The 22,309-nt window shown below is 40.0% G+C and overlaps 1 protein-coding gene across 1 annotated transcript in view; it reads right to left on the bottom strand.

Moving 5' to 3' along the window:
• BMPR2 (bone morphogenetic protein receptor type 2) overlaps positions 1–13,705 on the bottom strand; it is a 199,832-nt gene extending 186,127 nt beyond the window's left edge. The window contains 1 exon segment of the mRNA XM_030328063.1: positions 13,610–13,705. Within this exon segment, the coding sequence (XP_030183923.1) occupies positions 13,610–13,685 (76 nt within the window). The 5' untranslated portion in view covers positions 13,686–13,705.
• Between the last annotated feature and the right edge of the window lie 8,604 nt (positions 13,706–22,309).

Genomic DNA, 22,309 nt, shown 5'->3' with positions numbered 1-22,309 from the left:
CGCTCATGCTCTGTCTCTCTCTCTCTGTCTCTCAAAGATGAATAAACGTTAAGAAAAAAAAAAATTTAATACGGCTTTAAAAAAAAAAAAAAAGAGTCAAGTCTGACTCATGATTTCCATTCAGGTCATGATCTCACGGTTTGTGGGATCAAGCCCCATGATGTGTGCAGAGCCTATTTGCAATTCTGTCTTCCTCTCTCTCTGCCCATGCCTCTCTCTCTTTCTCTCTCACAAAATAAATAAATAAACATTTAAAAATGGATCAATGACATAAGGGCTAAAACCATAAAGCTCTTAGAAGAAAAAATTGGAGTAAATCTTCACAGCCTCGGATTTGGCAATGGATTCTTAACTATGACACCAAAATTATGCATACCACCAACAACAAAATATAGATAAACTGGACTCCATCAAAATTAAAAAATTTTGTACATCAAAAAATATTATTAAGACGATTTTAAAAAATAGGAAAGAAACCTAGAAAATAGGAGAAAACATTGGTGCCCTAATCCATTCAGGCTGCTATAACAGAATACCGGAGACTGGATGTCTTCTAAACAACATTTCTCACAGCTCTAGAATAATGGGAAATCCAAGATCATGGTGCCAGAAGATTCAGTCACTGGTAAGAATCTATTTCCTAGATGGCCATCTTTTTGCGTAACCTCACATAGCAGTAAAAGGAAAAGATCTCTCTGGGGTCTCTTTAATAAGAACACTAATCCCATTAATGAGGGCTCCACCCTAATGACCTAATCAACTCCCAAAAGCTTCACCTTATAATACATCACCTTGGGGGTTATGATTTCAACATGAAATTTGAGGGGACACATTCAGCCCATAACATACAGAAACCATCTACCTGATAGAAAGTTAACATTCATAATATAAAAGAACTCTTACCACTCAACAACAAAAAGACAATCCAATTAAAAAAATAGACAGGGGCACCTGGGTTGCTCGGTCGGTTAAGCATCCGACATCAGCTCAGGTCGAGCCCCACGTTGGGCTCTGTGCTAACATCTCAGAGCCTGGAGCCTGCTTCAGATTCTGTCTTTATTTCTCTGCACCTCCCTTGCTCACTCTCTGTCTCTGTCTCTCTCCCTCAAATATAAAATAAAACATAAAATTTTTTTAAAAAAATAGACAAATGTTATTTAAGGGTACAAACTTGCAGCTAGTAGATGAATAAATCCTGGATACAATGCACAGTGATTATAGACAAATATATTATAAATTTCAAAGTTGCTAAGAGACTAGATCGTAACTATTCCCAACACAGACACAAAAATGATAATTACATGACGTAATAGAGGTGTTAGCTAATATTATGTAGGTAATCATAATGTGATATAGAAATGTATCAAATCAATATGTGGTACACCTTAAACTTATAAATGTTATGTATCAATTATATCTCAATAAAACAAATTCAAAAGAAAAAAAAGGTAGACAGAGGACTTGAGTAGACATTTACTCAAAGAAGATATATAGGGGTACCTGGGTGGCTCAGTCAGGTTGAGTGTCTGGCTCTTGGTTTCAGCTCAGGTCATGATCTCACCGGTTGGTGGGTTCAAGCCTGAAGCTGGGGCTCTGCGCTGATGATGTGGAGCCTGCTTGAAATTCTCTCTCCCTCTCTCTCTGCCCCTCCCCTGCATGCTCTCTCTCTCTCAAAATAAGCTTAAAACAAAAGAAGATATGCAAATTGTCTATAAGCACATAAAAAGATGCTCAACATGATTTATCATTAGGAAAATCAAATAAAATCAAAACCATAATGAGATACCACTTCACACCCATTATGATGGCTCTAATAAATAATTTTTCACAAAAATAAAACAGAAAGCAATGAGTGTTGGCAAGAATGTAGAGAAACTGGAATACTTGTTCATTACTGGTAGGAATGTGAAATGGTGCAGCCACTATTGAAAATAGTTTGGCGGTTCCTCAAAAAAAACTAAACATAGAATTACCATATGATCCAGCAATTTACACTTGTGGGTATACACCCATAGGAATTTAAAACAGAGACTAGAACAGATACTGTATAATAATGTTCACTGCAACATTGTTCACAATAGCCAAAAGGGGAAAACTCAAGTGTCCATCAACAGATAAATGGATAAACAAAATGTGACATATACACACAATGGACTATTATTCAGCCCTATAAAGTAATGAAATTTGGACACATGCTATAACATGGATAAACTTAAAAACATTATGCTAAGCAAAATGAGCCAGTACCAAAAGGACAAATATTGTATGATTCTACTCATATGAAATATCTTAGAGTAGGCAAATTCAGAGACAGAAAGTAGATTAGAGGTTACCAGGGGCTGGGAGGAGGGCGGAAATAGGAGTTATTGCTTAATTGTTAAAGTTTCTGTTTGGGGTGATGAAAACATTTTGGTGACACACATTCAATGTGTGTTACACAACACTGTGAATGCAATTAATGCCACCAAATCGTATACTGGAAAATGGTTAAAATGGCAAATTTTATGCTATATATGTTTTACCATAATTTTTTTTAACATTTATTTATTTTTGAGAGAGAGGGAGAGGGAGTGGGGGAGGAACAGAGAGAAAGGAGACAGAATCCAAAGCAGGCTACTAGCTCTGAGCCCTCCACACAGAGCCTGACTTGGGGCTCAAACTCACAAACTCACAAACTGTGAGATCATGACCTGAGCTGAAGTCAGACACTTAACCAACTGAGCCACCCAGACGCCCCTGTTTTACCATAATTTTTAACTTAATAATATACCAAAACAATGAATTGCACATTTGATTTTTTAATGTTTTATTATTTATTTCTGAGAGAGAGAGAGAGAGAGAGAGAGTGAGAGAGAGAGTGAGAGAGAGTGTGTGCGCAGGGGAGGGGCAGAGAGAGAGGGAGACAGAATCCAAAGCAGCTCCATGTTCTGAGCCATCAGCACAGAGCCTGACACAGGGCTTGACCTCACAAGCAGTGAGATCATGACCTGAGCCGAAGTCAGACACTTAACCGACTGAGCCCCCCAGGGGTCCCATGTACATTTTAAAGGAGTAAATTGTATGGTATGGGAATTACCTCTCAATAAAGCTGTTTTACAAAATTTACTTACCAGAAGTTAAAATGGCATTAGTTAGATCTCAACTGATTTAGAATGTGTGATAACTGAGTCAAAAGCTACGCTGAAATTGACTTTGGCATTATTTATCTTTTTTTCTTTTTATTGTTTATTTATTCTCGAGACAGAGACAGAGCGTGAACAGGCAGAGAGAGAGGGAGACACAGAATCTGAAACAGGCTCCAGGCTCTGAGCTGTCAGCACAGAGCCTGACACAGGGCTTGAACCCACGAACTGTGAGATCATGACCTGAGCTGAAGTCGGACACTTAACTGACTGAGCCACCCAGGCACCCCTGGCATTATTTATCTTAAAATTAAAATAATTTCTTACACCATTCACAAAAATAAATTCAAAATGAATTAAAGACATAAATGTGAGACCTGAAACCTTAAAAAATCTTTGAATAGAGCATAGGCAGTAACTTCTCTGACATCAGCCACAGAAACATTTTTCTAGATAGGTCTCCTGAGTCAAGGGAAACAAAAGCAAAAATAAACTATTGGGACTACATCAAATAAAAAGCTTCTGAACAGCAAAGGAAACAATCAACAAAACTAAAAGACAGCCTACTGAATGGGAGAAGATATTTATAAATGACATATCTGATAAAGGGTTAGTTTCCAAAATATATAAAAAAGTTACACAACTCAGACACCAAAAGAACCAAATAATCCAATTAAAAATAGGCAAAAGACATGAACAAACATTTCTTCAAAGACATACAAATGGCCAACAGACATGTGAAAAAATACTCAATATCACTCATAATCAGAAAGATGCAAGTCAACAGATTCAGTAATTGGTAAGAATGTGGTGTGCTGAGAATGTGGAGAAAAAGGAACCCTTGTGCACTGCTTGGAAATGCAAACTGGTGCAGCCACTGTAGAAAACAGTATGGGGTTCCTCAAAAAATTAAAAACAGAATTGCCATGTGATCCAGTAATTCTGCTATTGGGTATTTACCCAAAGAATACAAAAACAATAATTCAGAAAGATATACGCACCCCTATGTTTATTGCAGCATTATTTCCAAATTATGGAAGCAGTCCAAGTGTCCATCCATAGATGAATGGATAAAGAAGATGTGGCAAAATTAACTAAATAAATTAAAAAAAAAACAGGGGCACCGGGGTGGCTCAGTTGGTAAAGCATTCAACTTCAGCTCAGGTCATCTCACGGCTTGTGAGTTCGAGCCCCACGTTGGGCTCTGTGCTGACAGCTCAGAGCCTGGAGCCTGCTTCAGATTCGGTGTCCCTCTCTTGCTCTGCCCCTCCCCTGCTGTGCTCTGTCTCTCTCTCAAGAATAAATATAACATTAAAAAAAATTTTTTAATAAAAAATAAAAAAAAGTTCTAAAAAATATGTGGCATACATATGTATATGTATATGTATACATGTACATATACACACACACACACAAAACAATGAAATCTTGCCATTTACAACATGGATGGATCTAGAGAGTATAATGCTAAGTAAAGTCAGAGAAAGACAAATATCATGATTTCACTCATATAGGGAATTTAAGAAACAAAAAAAAAAAACAAACAAAGGAGAAAGAGATCAACCAAAAAACCGACACTTAACTGTAGAGAACAAACAGATGGTTACCAGAGGGGAGGTCACCATGGGGGGGGGATGGATGAACTAGGTGAACAGGATTAAGAGTACACTTATCATGATGAGCACTGAGTAATGAATAGAACTGTCACATTACTATATTGTACACCTGAAGCTACTGTAACACTTCAAGTTAACTATATTGAAATTAAAATAAAAAATTAAATTAAAACAAAAGACATTGTATAAAAGTTAACCTTCTTAGACTAACTTCTAACTAAACTTCTTAACTAAACTTAAAACTATTTAAAGTCTACCCTAAAGTCCTTTCCAACTCTAAAATTCTAGGATTCTAACTATTTTAAAAGCACCCTTTAATAAATAAATAAATAAATAAATAAATAAATAAAGCATCCTTTATATTTATAGATTATCCTTAGTTATGGATTCTTCTTTATACAGCCTTTCTCTAGAACACTTTGGTGATCCTAACTCAACATAGACAATCAACATATAAAATGTATTTGCAAAAAATTAAGTTTCTTTCAAAGCAGTACTTTTACCATTTCAGAATATCCCACAGATTTCCCCAATCTAAGCTAAATTCAAAGTACTATATACATATATATATATATATATATATACTCAATAATAACAAAATATAACATTCAAAATGCTATACACTTACTACTAACTAAATATATTTTCTTTTCTCATACCATAAGCAAAAGTGCTATAAATACTATACACACCATACAGGTGAACCCCTTCACTTTACAATGAGGATATTGAGACCAAAAGAAGTGATATGCCCAAAGTAAATAGTTGATGGTACCATTAGGAAGGAACTCAAACCTTTCTAGCTTCCAATTCTGGTTGCCTGTTTGACTTAGAAGTCATCTACTTTCCAGAATAATTAAAGCTTAGGAGAAGAGTAACAATAAAAGAAAATCAACAAGGAAGAGGAGTTGCAATAAGAAAAAAGTATACTTAAGACAATCTAAGGGAGATTTAAAAAAGAAGAAGAAAACATTTATGGAGAAGAGAAGATGGAGATGATATATAACCAGGGAAATGCAAAGTTAATAAAGTCAGATGAGGAGAGTTAGAAGGAAGGGGTGACCAAAATTGTCAAATTCTGTAGAAAAGTCAAAGAAAACAAGATTGAAAAGTCACTTGGATAAGGCAATTAGAAAGTCACTGATGATTTAATATACAGCATGGGACAAGTAAGGAGTTGAGGATATAGAAGTCCATAGGTGTTCACTCCTCTTTCAAGAAGGCTGGCAGAGAAGAGAGAAATAAAAGGAGGGTAGAGATCAGCTAGAAGACACACAGGAACACAGTCTCTTTCCCTGTGTTGCAGAATACCTTCAGGAATTTCTCATCCTGAAAGAAAGGCAGAGAAGAAATAATACAATGCTAGTAAGATTTGCAAAATACCTACTCTTGCCAAATAGCATGAAATCTAATTCTCTTTCTTAAAGTGATATAGGGTATGGCATAAAATGTTTGGGGGAGGAGAGGAGGCCCTTATTTTTCTTTATATCCACCAATATTTTGAAAAGAACCCTGCACAAAGGAAGCACTAATAAATGTTTGTTGACTGGACATTTTAGTTCTCCTTCCACATGTTATCTATCCTATTCATGCCCCCGTACCCTTCTCCCTGGTCCCATAGGTGCATATTGGAATAGAAACTACATCTAGTCAAACACTTACTGTATTAAGTACAATTAACAGCAAGAAATAAATGTTGTGTTCTAATAGTTCTGATAATACAATGTATTCTAAAATGGTCATGTCAGGGGCACCTGGCTGGCTCAGTAAGTAGAGCATGTGACTACTGATCTCGGGGCTGTGAGCTCGGGCCCCACATTGAGTGTAAAGATTACTTAAATATAAAATCTTAAAAATAAAAATTTTTTTAAATAAAATATTCATGTCATTTACCCACAGGATTATTTCTAATGTCACATAGACCATACATAAATTATAAATGTATTCTTGTAATCCAGCAGCCTTAACTGTCATATCCATCGCACAGATCTAAAAAAGTTTAAGGGGCAGCTGGGTGGCTCAGTTGGTTAAGCAACAAACTTCAGCTCAGGTCACGATCTCACTGTTCGCGGGTTCAAGCCCTGAATTGGGGTCTGCACTGACAGTGCTTGGGATTCTCTCTCTCTCCCTCTCTCTCACTGCCCCTCCCCCACCTGATCTCATGCAGGCACTCTCTCTAAATAAATAAACTTAAAAAAAAAAATCTTTTAAAAATTTTAAAAATAAAAAAAGCTTAAAAAAAAACAAAAACAAATCAAGTCTATTGCCCTCAAAATTCTACTAAAGCCATCTTTATTGCTTCTAGAAAGGATTCACAGACTAGACCATTTAACTACAAGGGGGAAATAGTCTGGTAATATGGGAGTCTCTTCAACATGTGTAAGTACTATGCAAGATGGTAAAAAATAGTGAATTTTGAGATATCACAGCATTCATATTTAATTTTTTTCTAGCAGACATCAATTAAATCAGAATATAATTCTTTGGTGGACAGAAATTTTAAAAATGCAATTTATCCACTTGGAGTACTTACTCCATGGAATACTAATTTGTAACTAAAACCAAATCAATGTTATCTAGTCTAATTTAACACTATTTCTATTGTAAATGTTTCATCAACCGTTCTCATGTAAATTTACTAAAAGTAAAACCATTTATTTCTACTAACAAGTAGTTTTTCTTTTTGGAAGAAGGAAAAGGAAAATAAAATGGTCAAAATACAAGCTAAATGAACAAATACAATATTAGGTGAGCAAAGCACTTTTTATTAAAGAGCAAACCACCTTTAAGACCAAGATTAAACAAACAAATAGCATTTTTTAAATTTTAAAAAAGAAAAAGGTTTTAGATAATTACTTAAAGCTTAAAATAAGAAATGTTTGTACTAATGTGACTGAATAAAAGATCCAGAAAGGCACAAAAAATTAAATAAATAAAGTAAAATCTGAGAGTTAAAAGAAATCTTAGATCCTATACTTCTCAAACATCAGAGTACATAAAATTTACCTGGGGAAATGTTTGTTTAAAATGCAGATTCCCAGGGCACCTGGGTGGCTCAGTCTGTTAAGCGTCAGACTTCAGCTCAGGCCATGATCTCACACTTCATGAGGTAGAGCCCTGCATCAGGCTCTGTGCTGACAGCTCAGACCCTGGAGCCTGCTTTGGATTCTGTGTCTCCCTCTCTCTCTGCCCCTCCCCCACTCGTTCTCCCTCCCTCTCTCTCTCTTTCAAAAATAAACATTACAAAAATAAATAAAATTTTAAATATAAATAAATAAAATGCAGATTCCCAAACTCACTGTTCAGATATTCAGATTAAGTAGGTCTGGAAGTAGCTGCCTGGAATCTGCATTTCAAACATAATCTGGTCCAATCCCATAATATTACAATTGAGAAAACTAAATTGTGTAATCTGTCCAGAATCACACGGAATTCAGGTCTCATTAACTCAAGACAGGGGTCTTCTTACAACACCACTTAAACTACTTTATAGTTGAAGGAATTAAAACAAAGAAAGAATAAATTAATACATCATTTGAATAAGTGAGCAATCTTAGAACACTTCCTGGCTCCAATTTCTTTTTATTATTCATTCATGTAGTATTTCTTTTTTAATTTTCTTTTAATGTTCATTTATTTTTCAGAGACAGTGAGCACAAGTGTGAGAGGGGCTGTGAGAGAGACACAGAATCTGAAGCAGGCTCCAGGCTCTGAGCTGTCAGCACAGAGCTGGACACGGGGCCTGAACCCATGAACTGCTAAGATCGTGACCTAAGCCAAAGTCAGACGCTCAACCAAATGAGCCACCCAGGCACCCCTCATTTAGTATTTCTTAAACATCTTTTATCTGCACAACAATATGATAGATTGCAAAACAGTTTAAGGTAGGAACCCTGTCCTCAAAAAGCAATTTGGAGGACAAAGCAAATACATAAACTGACATTCAACAAATATGTGAATAAGTACCAAAATAAGTGGTATGGTCATTTATAAAATTGACTGATTTACTCTGACTTCATTCTGTACCTTTTCTAGTTAGAATTTACCCATCAGAAATCAATACTCAATTTCTTCTCTTTCTATGGTAAAGTTAGCCTTTAAGGGCTCCTGGCTGGCTCAGTCAGTGGAGCATGCAATTCTTGATCTCAGGGTCATGAGTTTGAGCCCCATGTTGGGTGTAGAGATTACTTAAAAATAAAATCCTGTTTTTAAAAATATTCATTTATTTTGAAAGAGAGAGAGAGAGAATGCACACACAAGAGTGGGAAGGGCAGAGACAGAGGGTGAGAGAGAAACCCCCACACTGTGTGTAGAGCCCTACTCGGGCTCATTCCCACAACTGTGGGATCACAACCTGAGCCAATATCAAAAGTCTGATGTTCAACCGACTGAGCTACCTAGGTGCACCCAAAATATTTTTTTTAAAAAGAAAAGTTGGCCTTTAATGAGAGTTGTCCTCATTTGAAATTAATCTCTCTATTCCCACTTTTCATATTACAGGAACACCAACACCACTACTACCACATCACCCCACATGCCAGGGTAGGCTTGTGGAGAGATCAAAGCTGGTATAATTTTTATGCAAAGGCCTAATTAAAAGTCTGGCCCTGGGGCACCTGGGTGGCTCAACTGGTTTAGCACTGGACTCCTAATTTTGGCTCAGGTCATGATCTCACAGTCTTGAGATCGAGCCTTGTGTCAGGCTGTGCACTGGGCATGCAGCCTGCTTGGGATTCTCTCTCTCTGCCCCTCCCCCCTCTCTCTTTCTCTCTTAAATAAATAAGGGCTCCTGGGTGACTCAGTTGATTGAGCATCCAACTCTTGATTTCAGCTCAGGTCATGATTTCAAGGTTTGTGGGATTAAGTCCCACACTGGGCTCTGTACAGACAGCACAGACCCTGCTTGGGACTCTTTCTCTCCCTCTCTCTCTCTCTCTCTCTCAAAATAAAGATTTTTTAAAAAAAACTTCTTTAAAAAATAAACAAACAAACAAAAAAAGAGTCTGGCCCTGCTCAAACAGTAAGAGTTTGGACTATCTTCCTGACCATATGTGGTAGACTGACGATCCCAATTCTTCATTCTCCAGCAATAGTACCACATGTCCATATATTACCATGGCCTCATTATAGCCAAAGTGTACTTCACTACTCCTTGTCTTTAGTCTTGGCCAAATAAGATGTTAAAAGAACAAGAGTCTAAAAATGGCTAGGGACTGAACTTATCCTCTTGTACTTCTGCCATTGCCATAAGACAAGCTTTCCTGCAGAGAGATGTTACCCTGACCTCCAGCCTGGGCCCAAGAATGAGACAAATGGAGCAGAATAAATGCTTATTGTTGTATGCCACTATATTTTTATGGCTACCAGCTATTATGCACCAAAAGCTGACTAAATCACAATACTTTAAAAATCCAAACAATCACGACTGATTACATAAACTTGCCTAAGGGAGAATCTTTCAGGGTTTAAGTTTTAAAAAATGTATAGTTCCCAGAGAGATCCATTCAGTACATCTACGCTATAGTGCCAGAAATACGTATTTTATCAAAAACTGCAGGTGACCCTGTTGCAGTGTTCACATGGCAAGAAACACAAAAGTAAAGATTACTAAATTTCTAATTCCTCAACAATATTTATTAACTTCAATGCTCAAGAACACTAAATAGGTGCATCTTCCTGTAGACAATGTATTCCTATAGAGATATAAAACTGAAATCTAATTAAGTGTGGCACCATGGCTGGCTCAGTCAGTAGAGCACATGACTCTTAACCTCAAGGTTGTGAGTTCAAGTCCCAGGTTGGGCATAGAGCTTACTCAAAAAACAACAAAAAAAATTTTTTTAAAGAAAGAAATCTAATCAAGTGAATTATTTCAAATGCATAAAGATTCAGCTAACATTGATGTCAGACAGCCATTGGACACATCTAAGCCAGCCAAGGAGGAGGAGGATTATGATGTGATGCAGAATCCTGAGTTTCTTAGTTGTCCTGGAGAACCTTCGAGGAGTGAATCCCAACAATAAGGCTATTTGAAATGCCATGGGTTCCCTGGCCTCCCAGGCCACCAAGGATGGCAAGAAAGAAGAGAACAAGAAGACTGGAGGAAAAGGTAGCTGAGCCTGCTCAAGCACAGGGGGGTAGGGTGGGATATAGGGTTAGCTATGTAACCATTACAACCTAAATGAAGAATGAAGACTTTTTTTCAAAAATTTATTTTGTCAATATTTATTTATTTTGAGAGAAGAAGGAAAGAGAGAACACACACAAGTACAATCAGGGGAGAGGCAGAGAGAAAGGGAGAGAGAGAGAGAATCCCAAACTGACAGTGCTGACAGCATAGAGCCTTTTGCTGGGTTCAAACTCATGAACTGTGAGATTACGACCTGAGCTGAAATCAAGCAGAATGCTTAACACACTGAGCCACCCTGGTGCCCCCCGAATTTTTTTAATAGAAGCTGGGTCTGCGGTAAGTACTGCATTGTATTTTATCCTTTGATTAAAATTAAGAATTCATTTATAAACCAAACACATTTTTTAATAAATTCTAATTTTTTGCATACAAAATGTTCTTAGAATTAAGGAATCCAAGAACTAGATACACTAAATGGAAAAGAGGGATTCAAAAGAAATAAAGGATTCACCTATGGCCCCAAAGAGGGATGTGATATCAGCAGGTCTTCTAGTATTTTTTTCCTGTTCAGCAGTACTATTTGCACCTGTCTGGTTACATCATTACATCTATGTAACCCAAGTCTACGTAGGCCCTCTCTAGTCACCTTGTACCTAATGAAACTGAACTCGCCACTCCAATATTAGGCAAAGTTTTCACATTTAGAATAACATCCGCAATAACCAGTGCTGAATGAAGAACCTGTCAAGTGTCCCTACTTCTTTTCAAAGGCTGATTTAGTGAAGGCACTACTGGCTCCACAGTTTACGGTGTGGTGAGTTATTTAAATTCTCTGCACTTCACATGCCCTCTCTGTAAAAGGAACATAATTACAGCTGGAGTATGGAATTGTCATAAGGATCAAATGAGAAAACACATGGAAAGCTGTTAGAATAGTTGCTGGCACAGAGCAAGCATTCAATAAACACTATTATTATTACATTATTATTATTACTATTATTGTTATAGCTTACAAATTTTGGCATCTGCTACTATGTAATACTAATGAAGACTAAAACCACTTTAAAGTAGTGATTCTTTCAATCCCTCCTTTTTAAAGGACATTATTCTAATATTTTATTTACCAAATACAAATTAAATTATTTTTAAATCAGTGTTCTTTCCTTTACTGTTATCAGTTCTGATCACAAAATGATAAGCCTGTCAACTATAAATGAGAATCTACATTCTAAAAAGGTCAAGAATAACAAAGAACATAAAAAGTCTATGTTCTGAGATCTCTGATCATAGAATGACTGCTTAAGCCTAAGGCCTTTTATTCTCTTCATATTTTACAGGAATCACAAGACTTACAGCTAGAGAATTTAAACAACTAATACAATTTGAAGAAATCTAGAGAAAAACTGTTTGTTTTAATCCCCAAAGGAATTGTGATGATTAAGAATTTAAAATACCAGTTTCAAAATATATTCAATTCAAAAGTTCAAATTCTTTTAATACAACTACACAGATTTATCATAGACATAAGACATTAATCAACAATATCAAAGGCACTAAAGGAAACTTCAAATTTTCTTTCAGAATTTTCCCAATGCAGACTCTTAAAATGGAAATAAGCAAGCAACCTCTGTGTTTAACAAAGCAATGAGAAATGTGAATGTTAAAAATACACTTATAAAAATAAAAAAGTAACTGGAAAGCTGTTATATTGTCCTTCACTCATTTTTAAATGCATAATCTATTTGGCCATCCTACACCAAACTTAAGAATTATATGTACAGTTCACTCCCAAAAATTTCTAAGAGCGTATCACCAAAAGACCGCTTGAAAAATAATTGCAGATGAAACATGACGCTTTCTCTCAGGTATCTGAGAACTTAAAAAAAAAAAAAAATCCTAAGGAAAGGATGACTACTGTTTCCCTTTAAGCTTAGTAAAATGCCAAAGAACTTTTAGGACTCAAATCTCCTACACCTCTAATGTGAGGTCAAAGTTGTCTCAATGACAGGAAAGCCAATTGATGCCAGATGACTAAAATGTAAAGTTATCGAAAATGCTTTTAAGGCCAAGAGTAATTCCAAAAGCATATAAAATACGAGTGTATCTAGGTTGAAAAATGGAAATATAATTACTAAAATACTTTGGGACAAAACAATACCAATGATAATAATTAACATTCTTATACAATGTATTAAGAATCTCAAAGTTCTGGTTTACTCAACATTTATTCAATTCATTCCGTAACATTTCTGAATAATGAAAGTAACATGGACTCCCAAAGAGTGATCTAAATCTAAAAATAAGGTTCAAGTGTGCGTTCTATAGTTGATGTTCTTTTTAATGTAAGCCAAATCCGCTTCTTTACATTAAAATAAAAATCTACAGCTGTGTTTGCAAAGATCTCATAATAGACACTGTTCATTGGCGATTAAAATATTATTTTTAATCCTTGCATTACCTCACAGCTAAAAATGTCAAGATACCACACCCAGTATGTCTTTCCCCTCCCCCCGTGGAGGGTGAGGGGGGGATATGGAAGTAGGGATTCGAAACTACAAAAACATGCAAGGTTATTTCCCTAGAAGGAACGGGAAAGGCGCGCAGGTACGGGACGCGGTTCCCTCCACACCGATCGCTGGACGCGTCGCGAAGGGCGAGCTCAGGCCTTGGCCTCTGCGGGCTCCCCGCCCGCCACCCGCAGGCAGGGGCAGTGGCCCGACGCGCCGCCGGGGGCTACTCACCGGCCGCAGTGCTGACCAGCAGGACGGTCCACACGAGCGACGGCATCCGCCGGGGCCGCGGCAGCGAGGAAGTCATCCCTGGGCCAGCCGAGAAGCAGGAGAGCAGAGAAAAGAAATATGGAAAGTAAACACGGGCCGAGAGATACGGCCGGGAGGCTGGTCCTCGCTCTCGTCCGACTTGTCCGGCCCGGTATTACAATGCAGTCTGAAAGGACAAATGGCAGATGAGAGGACCTAGCTGCAGAGCTTTCATTCCGCTGCAGAAATTCCCTTCATTTCTCTCCCTCGCGGCTGGAGAGGTTCATTCGCCTAGAACCGGGTGTCTCGGCCACCCAAACTGAAGGCATGTCCGTGTGGAGAAGCAGGGAGACAGAAAGAAGCCCCGCAGTTATTTCCCTCGTAGTTTCACGATGTCAAAAAAATATCCAGGTCTGGGAGAAAACATATCCAGGGTGTAGGAGGATGGAGAGCGGAGATTCGATGGCGGGGCTGAGGATCAGAACAAGTTCCCGACTGCCTGGAAGGGCGAAGCCGGGCGGGCGGCGGCGGCACCCGGCGGCACAAGTCGCATCGCCCGTGGCTCCAGGAGGGCAGGATTCCTTTTTAAGTTTCGCTTCGGTGCTTCCTTCACTCGGATTTCGAGAACAACAAACCCTGTTCATCGACTGGATCGAAAAAGGTGCCTGCCTCCATGGTCAAACCACAGCCTTCAATTCAAGCCTTCGCCGAACAATCCTTCGAGGTTCTGCCAGGGCCCCGCCGGAGGGCTGAGGGGCAGTAGGAAGCGAGGGGGGGGAGGGGAGGGGTCAGCAGGCAGGGCCCGGAGCTCCCCGAGACGGCGGGCGGAGGGGAGGTGCGGGGAGCTGCCCTTTCCAGCCCTCCTGGATTCGCTTCTCTCTCTCTTTTATTGCAGCCGTTCGATCTTGCCTGAGGTAAATTCCACGAATAAAAGCCTCTTCTCCCGTCAATGGCTCCTGTGAGCGAATCACAACCCCTCTGAAGAAGCCGCCGCCGCCGCCGCCGCCGCCGCCGCCTCGTTCTCCCGCAGCTCTGGGCTCCGGGCGGAGCTCGGGCGTCGCGGGCCGAGGGCGGGGGGCGGCGGGAGGGCGGAGGTAGGTGGCTGGTTGGGGAAAAGGGTGGGCAGCGAGGCGGCGAGACACCCCGCACCCCTCCGGGAAGCACTTCCAGTGGTTCCGAGCAGACCAGACACAAAGGGGGGAGTCGCCGCAGCTGCCAGTCTGCGGCGCTCCCGGTCACCGGAGTCGCCCCGCCTCCGCCGCCGCCGCCGCCTCCGCCTCCTCCTCAGTCTCCGGCTCTTCCCGGCCCTGTCTGTCTCGGGCCTGTGGTGCAGCGCGGGCGGCGGCGGCAACAGCGGCGGCGGCGCGAGGAAGCCTACACCGCGCCTGCGCGCTCGCGGCCCCGCCCGGCCCCGCCCCTCACTCCGGGGCTTGCTGAGAAGGACTCCGCGGCCCTCGCGCGGTGTGTCTCCCTGGAGCCGCCGAGGGCAGGGTGGGGCCGGCAGCCCGCAGTGGGCAGCAATGGCCATTCTCCTTAACACACACATACCTTCCATACGGGCACACTCGGGATGTGTGTGTGTGTGTGTGTGTGTGTGTGTGTGTGTGTGTTTAAGAGAGAGCGGCCACATCTTTTGTCCAGCCTTGGCAAACTGTTCTGAGCTGGCTGATTTGGACTTGGACTGGGGCGTCGCGGTCTCCTCCGGGACTCCTGGAGTAAAGCCTTGAGGGGCAGAACTGCCTTCGTTGTTTCCTGGGGCCAGAGCCTGCCTCTCCGTAGCCCAAAGAATCCAGAAGAACTCTCCTTTCCCAGAACTGGAGACCTTGGCCTCCTCGGGCTCCCCTCCCTGACTCAAACAAAAGCAGAAATTGGAAAGACCACCTCTAAATTGATATTTTTGGTCTTATCGGTGTCCTGCTTCTCTCAAGCGCCCATTACCGTAGCCCTTCTTAGCTGACAGAAATATTTAACATTTGAAAGGATGCGAAGCCAGAAAGGAAACACTTTCTTTTAAAATTCTATGCATTGTTCAACTGTATGTGCCTATCTGTCTATGCCGCTCGGTTTCCACTTCCAGGGTGGGCCTTTATTCACAAAGGCTGAGGGCCTAAGGGGCTTTTTAGGGCCTGTGAAAGGAAAATTTCGGTGAGGAGTTGTTGCCTAAGGGTAAAGAATGACTTCGAACCCAAGGAAATGAAGAGGTCCTGTTGGTACTCAAGCTTCCTGGAAAGGATCTGTTTAGTCGGTTTTTTGAATTGCAGAAACCTAAGCAACCAGGATAGGGGAAGGAATTCCTCCCCCACTCCCTGCAGCCTTTACACACCTCCTGCGGGATCAGGTCGACTTGGGTGGGATTTTGCTGGGGGAAAAGGGAGAAAGTGACGTGCGTGGCGCCATGATCGGAAGTCTGTGTTTAATTCTTAGCTGCGAGGTGGAAAAATTTGCGTGGGTGGGCGATCTTAGAAGTGAAGTCTAGCTTTCCTTCTACCAAGCAGAAGGGCTATTCTGAAAGCTGGCTTTGCTGGTCTTTCATTGTGGATAAGGGCAGTTCCAAAGACACATTCATAGATAGACTCCTGAAGTTATACTCTTTGCTTGCTCAAGTCCCCTTTTATCTCTTTATCTGAACTTGATGTGAATAAACCTCCACATTCCTTAAACTAGTTGCTGTTATCATACTAAATATCCAGTATAATTATGGGTTTTGATAATAGCAACCCAGGATTCTCAGACTTTTTAGTGGAAATATTTTTATACTGTTTACCCTTCAGGCAGAAAGAAATTTTTCTTATAGTAAGATCCCTTAAAAAGAAAAAAAAAAATAAATTAGGAGGAACATATGCTTTAATTCATTAGCTTTATTACTATATTTTGTTTTGCCCCAAAGGCCTAAAATAAGAAACTGGTATTGTTCTACTGTTTGACTTTCAAGAAATAAGAACTAGCACTCAAAGAAATTGGATTTTAGTAAGTTAGAAGTGTAGAAAGTTTATTAATTAGTAGTATACTATTCTTTCTCAAATTGGGATCAACTACTTGGTTATTCTATTTTTATTTGCATAAAATTTTTCCTAAGAAACATTAAGTACCAGGGTGTCTGAGTGGCTCAGTCGGTTGAGCATGGGACTTTGACTCAGGTCATGATCTCACAGTTTGTGAGTTCCAACCCCGCATTGGGCTCTCTGCTGTCACCATGGAGCTGGGTTCAGATCTTACATCCTCCTCTTTCTCTGCACCTCCCCCCACCTCTGTCTCAAAAATGAATAAACATTTAAAAAAATTAAGTACCCTTATGCATATTATAAATGTGTGGTAAAATATATAAAAAAGAAGAAAGGGTCCTAGGAAGTTCATGTGAAAAAAATATATGCCACTGACCTGGTAGGAATAATTAGTAGACAACTAGATAGGCAACCCTCTTCCCTTTTGTGTTGCTCCTTGTAATATCTCAGTTGGGACATGGCTGTTCACTCACTATGAGAAAAACCATCAGAGAAGAACTAGAACATGGCCATCAATCCATCCACAAAACAAGACAGACAATACAAGTCAAGCTCTAGTGAAAACAAAGGATTGGCAGGGCAGCCAAGGTTTGGTATCTGTAAACCAGGATAGGCTAGTTTGTAGCAAACATCTCAGCAGCTTATAGCAACAAGGGTTTATTTCTCATACATGTTACATGTTTGATACAAGTCATCAGGAAGCCTGTTACAAGTAGGATTCACTGGGAAACCATGAGATTTGAATGCAGGAGGTTATTGGGTAGTTCTCTCAAGAACAATCTCTGGAGACCAAGGGTCACAAAGTCTCTGGAAGGGGAAAGCTTGAACTGCAACACAACTGCAACTGAGGCTTCAGCCAGTTCTGCAGGGAGCCCTGGAGTTGGGATGGCCCTTTAACATTGTCCTAAATTGAGACAGGAGGCTAGGTCTTATACCCTCCTATCAACCTGTCATTGGATATGGGCTGCACCCAGGGAAGGGATGAGAGGAGCTCTCTTAAGTCAAGAGCAACCCTCAGAGAGGGCCCCAGCTGAAAGTTGTCAGCCACCAGCATGTGCAGCAGTTGGGAGAGGTTGTGCCTTCAGTCCTAAAGGGTGGATCTTGGGAGCTCAGTACAACATCCACTACATGGATTCTGATGATTCAGTGAGGTCACCAGACTATTGGAGGCTTCACTGAGATACATTCTAGATTCCTACATTAGGGGAGCACCTGGCTGGCTCAGTGGGTAGAGCATGTGACTCTGGATATTGGGGCCTTGAATTTAAGCCCCACATTGAGCATAGAGCCTACTTAGAAAAAAAAAAAAGATTGCTACAGTAGGCATCATAAAATTTAATTGCTAGTACTGCAGGGAAATGTAATACTATACAATGTTACTAAAAGAGGTACATAAAACTTTGTGAACAACCTTAATACTACAATGGTGTGTGCGAGGGGAAAATAACAGTACTCTAGTCACCAAAGCCCAAGCAGGATAGAGGAGAATCTTCTAACATATGAGAAAAATTCCGGGGTAAGAAATCAGAAATGAAGGGAGCCAACAGAGAAATCCAAGGGAACAATAGTGTCTATAAGACTGATGGATCTTCACTATGTATTATGGCCCCTCATGGATTATAGCTTTCCTCTGAGGTAGAAGATTTGTAAAAGCAAAGCCCTGGTCTTAAGAGAGATGTAGAGGACTAAGCAGATTATTAGAACAAGCATTTGAATAAGGACCAAGGCAGAATCCCTGTTATATGGACAAATAGGAGTTACCTGAGCTCAGAGATACTGAGTACTTCTTTTATTTTCAATGTTTACTTATTTTTGTGAGAGAGAGTGCAAGCAGGAGAGGGGCAAAAAGAGGGGGAGAGAGGATCTGAAGTGGGCTCTACACTGATGGCAGTGAGCCCTATATGGGGCTTGAACTCAGATCACGACCAGAGCTGAAGTTGGACATTCAAGAGACCAAATCACCCAAGTGCCCAGATACTGAATACTTCTAAGAAAAAGCTTTATCATTATAAAGGATGTTGTCAAAGAAAAATACAATAAAAACTCTCAACTCTAGAAAAAAAAATAATACAGACACCCAGAAGTTAGCTCTGGGACATACTTCAGGGTCAAAATAATGAAAAGCAACTTAAAACAGTTTAGAAAATTTAGGACTTAATCTTTAGGACTAAAATGAGGAGTGGGACATGGCATAATGTTCCTTTTGGAACATTAAGGTGTAGTTGTGGGGAGAGGGGAAAACCCAGTTGTGGCGTACAAGGAAAATGAGGTTGGAAACTGACAAACCCACACCTCCAACTTGACATTCTCTGGACCTAAAAGTAACCTTAAATTTCTCTCTTTCTAAAACAAGAAAAGCTTAAAAAATAAAAAAATTTAAAAATAAAATAATAATAATAATAAAGCTTTGCTTTTGGAACCTAGATCTATTGTCCCATTTCTTTCCTTCTCCTTTTGTCTAACTTTTGAAATTTTAGTTAGCCTAGTATCTGGAATCACCCTTCCCTTTCCTTCCATTTAGAATGAAATAAAATCATCTGAACTTCCCATTCTGAGTGACTGACAGCAAGAAAACCCAGTTTCTCCCCAAGCATTAAAAGACCCTGGAGTGAGGGGGGGAGGGGGGCACCTTGGTGGCTCAGTTGGTTAAGCATCGAACTTTGACTCAGGTCATGATTTCATGGTTTGTGAGTCTGAGCTCTGTGTCAGGCTCTCTGCTGTCAGCCCAGAGCCCACTTTGGAACCTCTGTTTCTCTCTCTCTCTCTCTCTCTCTCTGCCCCACACGCATGCTCTTTCTCTCTCTCAATAAATGACTAAACATTAAAAAGAAGAAGAAGAAGAAATCCTTCCTTTAAAAATAAATAAATAAATAATCCCAGAGGAAGACTATATTTTCCACAAGTTTACCTCATTTGCTCTGGACTTTTCTACTGACATCTTTTTTTTTTTTTTAATTTATTTTTTAAATTTACATCCAAGTTAGTTGGCATATAGTGCAACAATGATTTTGGGAGTAGATTCCTTAATGCTTCATCAGAGCTTTTCCTTGGTGGTGCCAGACACTGAGCTCTGCTTTCCACCAAACAAAAAGATCCTTTATTTATTCTCAAAGCTACCCCAAAATATGGTTAAATTTTCTACTAAGGTTTACACATTGGAAGAAGATGGAGGAGGAGATGGAGGAGGAAAATTATAGTAAGCCTTGAACAATGCAGGGTTTAGGGGTGCCAACCTCCAGGCAGTTGAAAATGTGCATATAACTTTTTTGTCACATGTAACTTTCAACTCCCCCAAAACTTAATTACTAATAGCCTACTGTTGACTGGAAGCCTTATAAACACCATAAACAGTTGATTAGCACATATTTGGTATGATATATGTATTATATACACTATCACAATAAAGTAAGCTAGAGAAAAGAAAATGTTGTTAAAGAAATCATAAGGGGGGGGGGGTGCCTGGGTGGCTCAGTCAGTTAAGTGTCCGACTCTTGATTTCAGCTCGGGTCATGATCTCACAGTTTATGGGATCAAGCCCATGTGGGGCTCTGCCCTGACAGCTCAGAGCCTGCTTCGAATCTCTCTCTCTCTCTCTCTCTCTCTCTCTCTCTCTCTGTGTGTGTGTGTGTGTGTTCTCCCCCATTCATGCTCTCTCTCTCTCTCTCAAAATAAACAAATAAAATTCAAAACAAAGAAAGAAGAAGAAAATAATAAGGAAGATGGGGCACTTGACTGCTCAGTTGGTAGACCGCCCCCATGACCCTTGATCTCCAGGTCATGAGTTCCAGTCCCACATTGGGCATAGAACTTACTTTAAAAAACACAAAAACAGGGGAGTCTGGGTGGCTCAGTTGGTTAAGTGTTCAACTTCAGCTCAGGTCATGATCTGCAGTTCAGGAGTTCAAGCCCCAAGTGGGGCTCTGTGATGACAGCTCAGAGCTTGGAGCCTGCTTCAGATTCTGTGTCTCCCTCTCTCTCTGCCCCTCCCCCACTTGTGTGCACATGCATGAGCTCTCTCTCTCACTCAAAAATAAAATTTAAAAACATGAAAAAAAAAAAAAAAGAAAACCACAAAAACAAAACTGGGCACCTACCTGGCTGGCTCAGTCAGTAAAGCATATGACTCTTGATCTTGGAGTTACAAATTCGAGCTCCACGTTGGGTGTAGAGATTACTTAAAAAATAAAATATTTTTTAAAAAAAGAAAATTATAAAGAAGAGAAGATACATTTATAGTACTATACTATAGTTATCAAAAGTAATTCATGTGTAAGTGGATTTGCATAGTTCAAATCCATATTGTTCAAGGGTCAACTCTATAATATAGTAAAGGAAATCTTAAAACAGTATATCACCTATCACTGCCCCCTGAAGTCTTTGAACCATATATATACCTGCTTGATGGATCCCCCCTAACCCCATCTCTGAAAATAGTATTCCTTAGCTGATGGTCACTAGCCATGTTCCAAGGATTCAGTCCTATCCTCTCTCCCATCCAGCTGAAATTCATACATTCATCCACCTTCTTTTTATTCATTTATGTAACCAACAAATGTTTATTAAACTATGTGCCAATCACTAGTCTAGGTATAGTGATATAGCAAGAACAAGAGAGCCAAGTTCCTTCCTCTCATCCTCTCATGGTATTTATCTGTATTCAAATTTTTTCTTTTCTTTTTTGTTTCTTTTTCTTTTTTAGTGAGAGCACAAGCAGGGGAGAGAAGCAGAGGGAGAGAGAGAGAGATAAAGAGAGAGAGAGAGAGAGAGAGAGAGAGAGAGAGAGAGAGAGAGAGAATCTTAAGCAGCCTCCATGCTCAGCATGGAGCCTGATGCAGGGCTCAATCCCACAACCCTGGGATCATGACCTGAGCCGAAATCAAGTCAGACACTCAACTGACTGAGCCACCCAGGTGCTCCAACCTGTATTTATTTTCTAATGCTGTTTAACAAATTACCACAAACTTAGCAGCTCAAAACCACACATATTTATTATCTCACAGTTTCTATGCATCTAGAGTCCAGCCTTGATTTAGCAGAGTCCTCTGCTCAGGGTCTCCCAAAGTTGTAATCAAGGTTGACATCAGCCAGTTGCTATTCTCATCTGGAGGGTTGACTAAGGAAGAATCTTCTTTTAATCTTATTCAGGTGCCGGGGGCTACTCTCAGCTCCCTGGAGGCTCCTAAAGTTCCTTGCCATGTAGCCTTCTCCATAGGTGTTCTCACAACATAACTTATTTAGTCAAAGTCAACAGAGAGTTTCTCTTATTCCAGTGTGTTAAGACAGAATCTTATATAACATAATCATAGGAGTGGCATCCCATCACCTTTTCCATATTCAGTCATTTAGAAGCAAGCCACACGTTCTACCCACACTCAAGGGGAAAGGATTTTACAAGGGTGTAGATAATTGGAGATGACCTTAGGTTATTTCACCACATTACCTTTTAGAAAGGGGAGACAATATGAGAGGAACAACTGTTCTATCTTAAAAGGATTTTTCAGGAAGTCCTGTTTAGGGAGGTATCACTTGACCCCTGAGGTATCGATCTCTGCTAGGCAGAGATCTGGTAGAAGACTCTTTTTGTCTTAGGAAATAAGCAAAGGCCTTAAGCTGGTTAGAACAATCTTGGTATATTTGAGAAATAAAAAGGAGGTCAGTTTTTACATGTGAAACAAATGTA

This window comes from Lynx canadensis, chromosome C1 (assembly GCF_007474595.2).
Source record: "Lynx canadensis isolate LIC74 chromosome C1, mLynCan4.pri.v2, whole genome shotgun sequence".
NCBI lineage: Eukaryota > Metazoa > Chordata > Mammalia > Carnivora > Felidae > Lynx > Lynx canadensis.
This window is presented reverse-complemented; position numbering and strand designations above follow the sequence as displayed.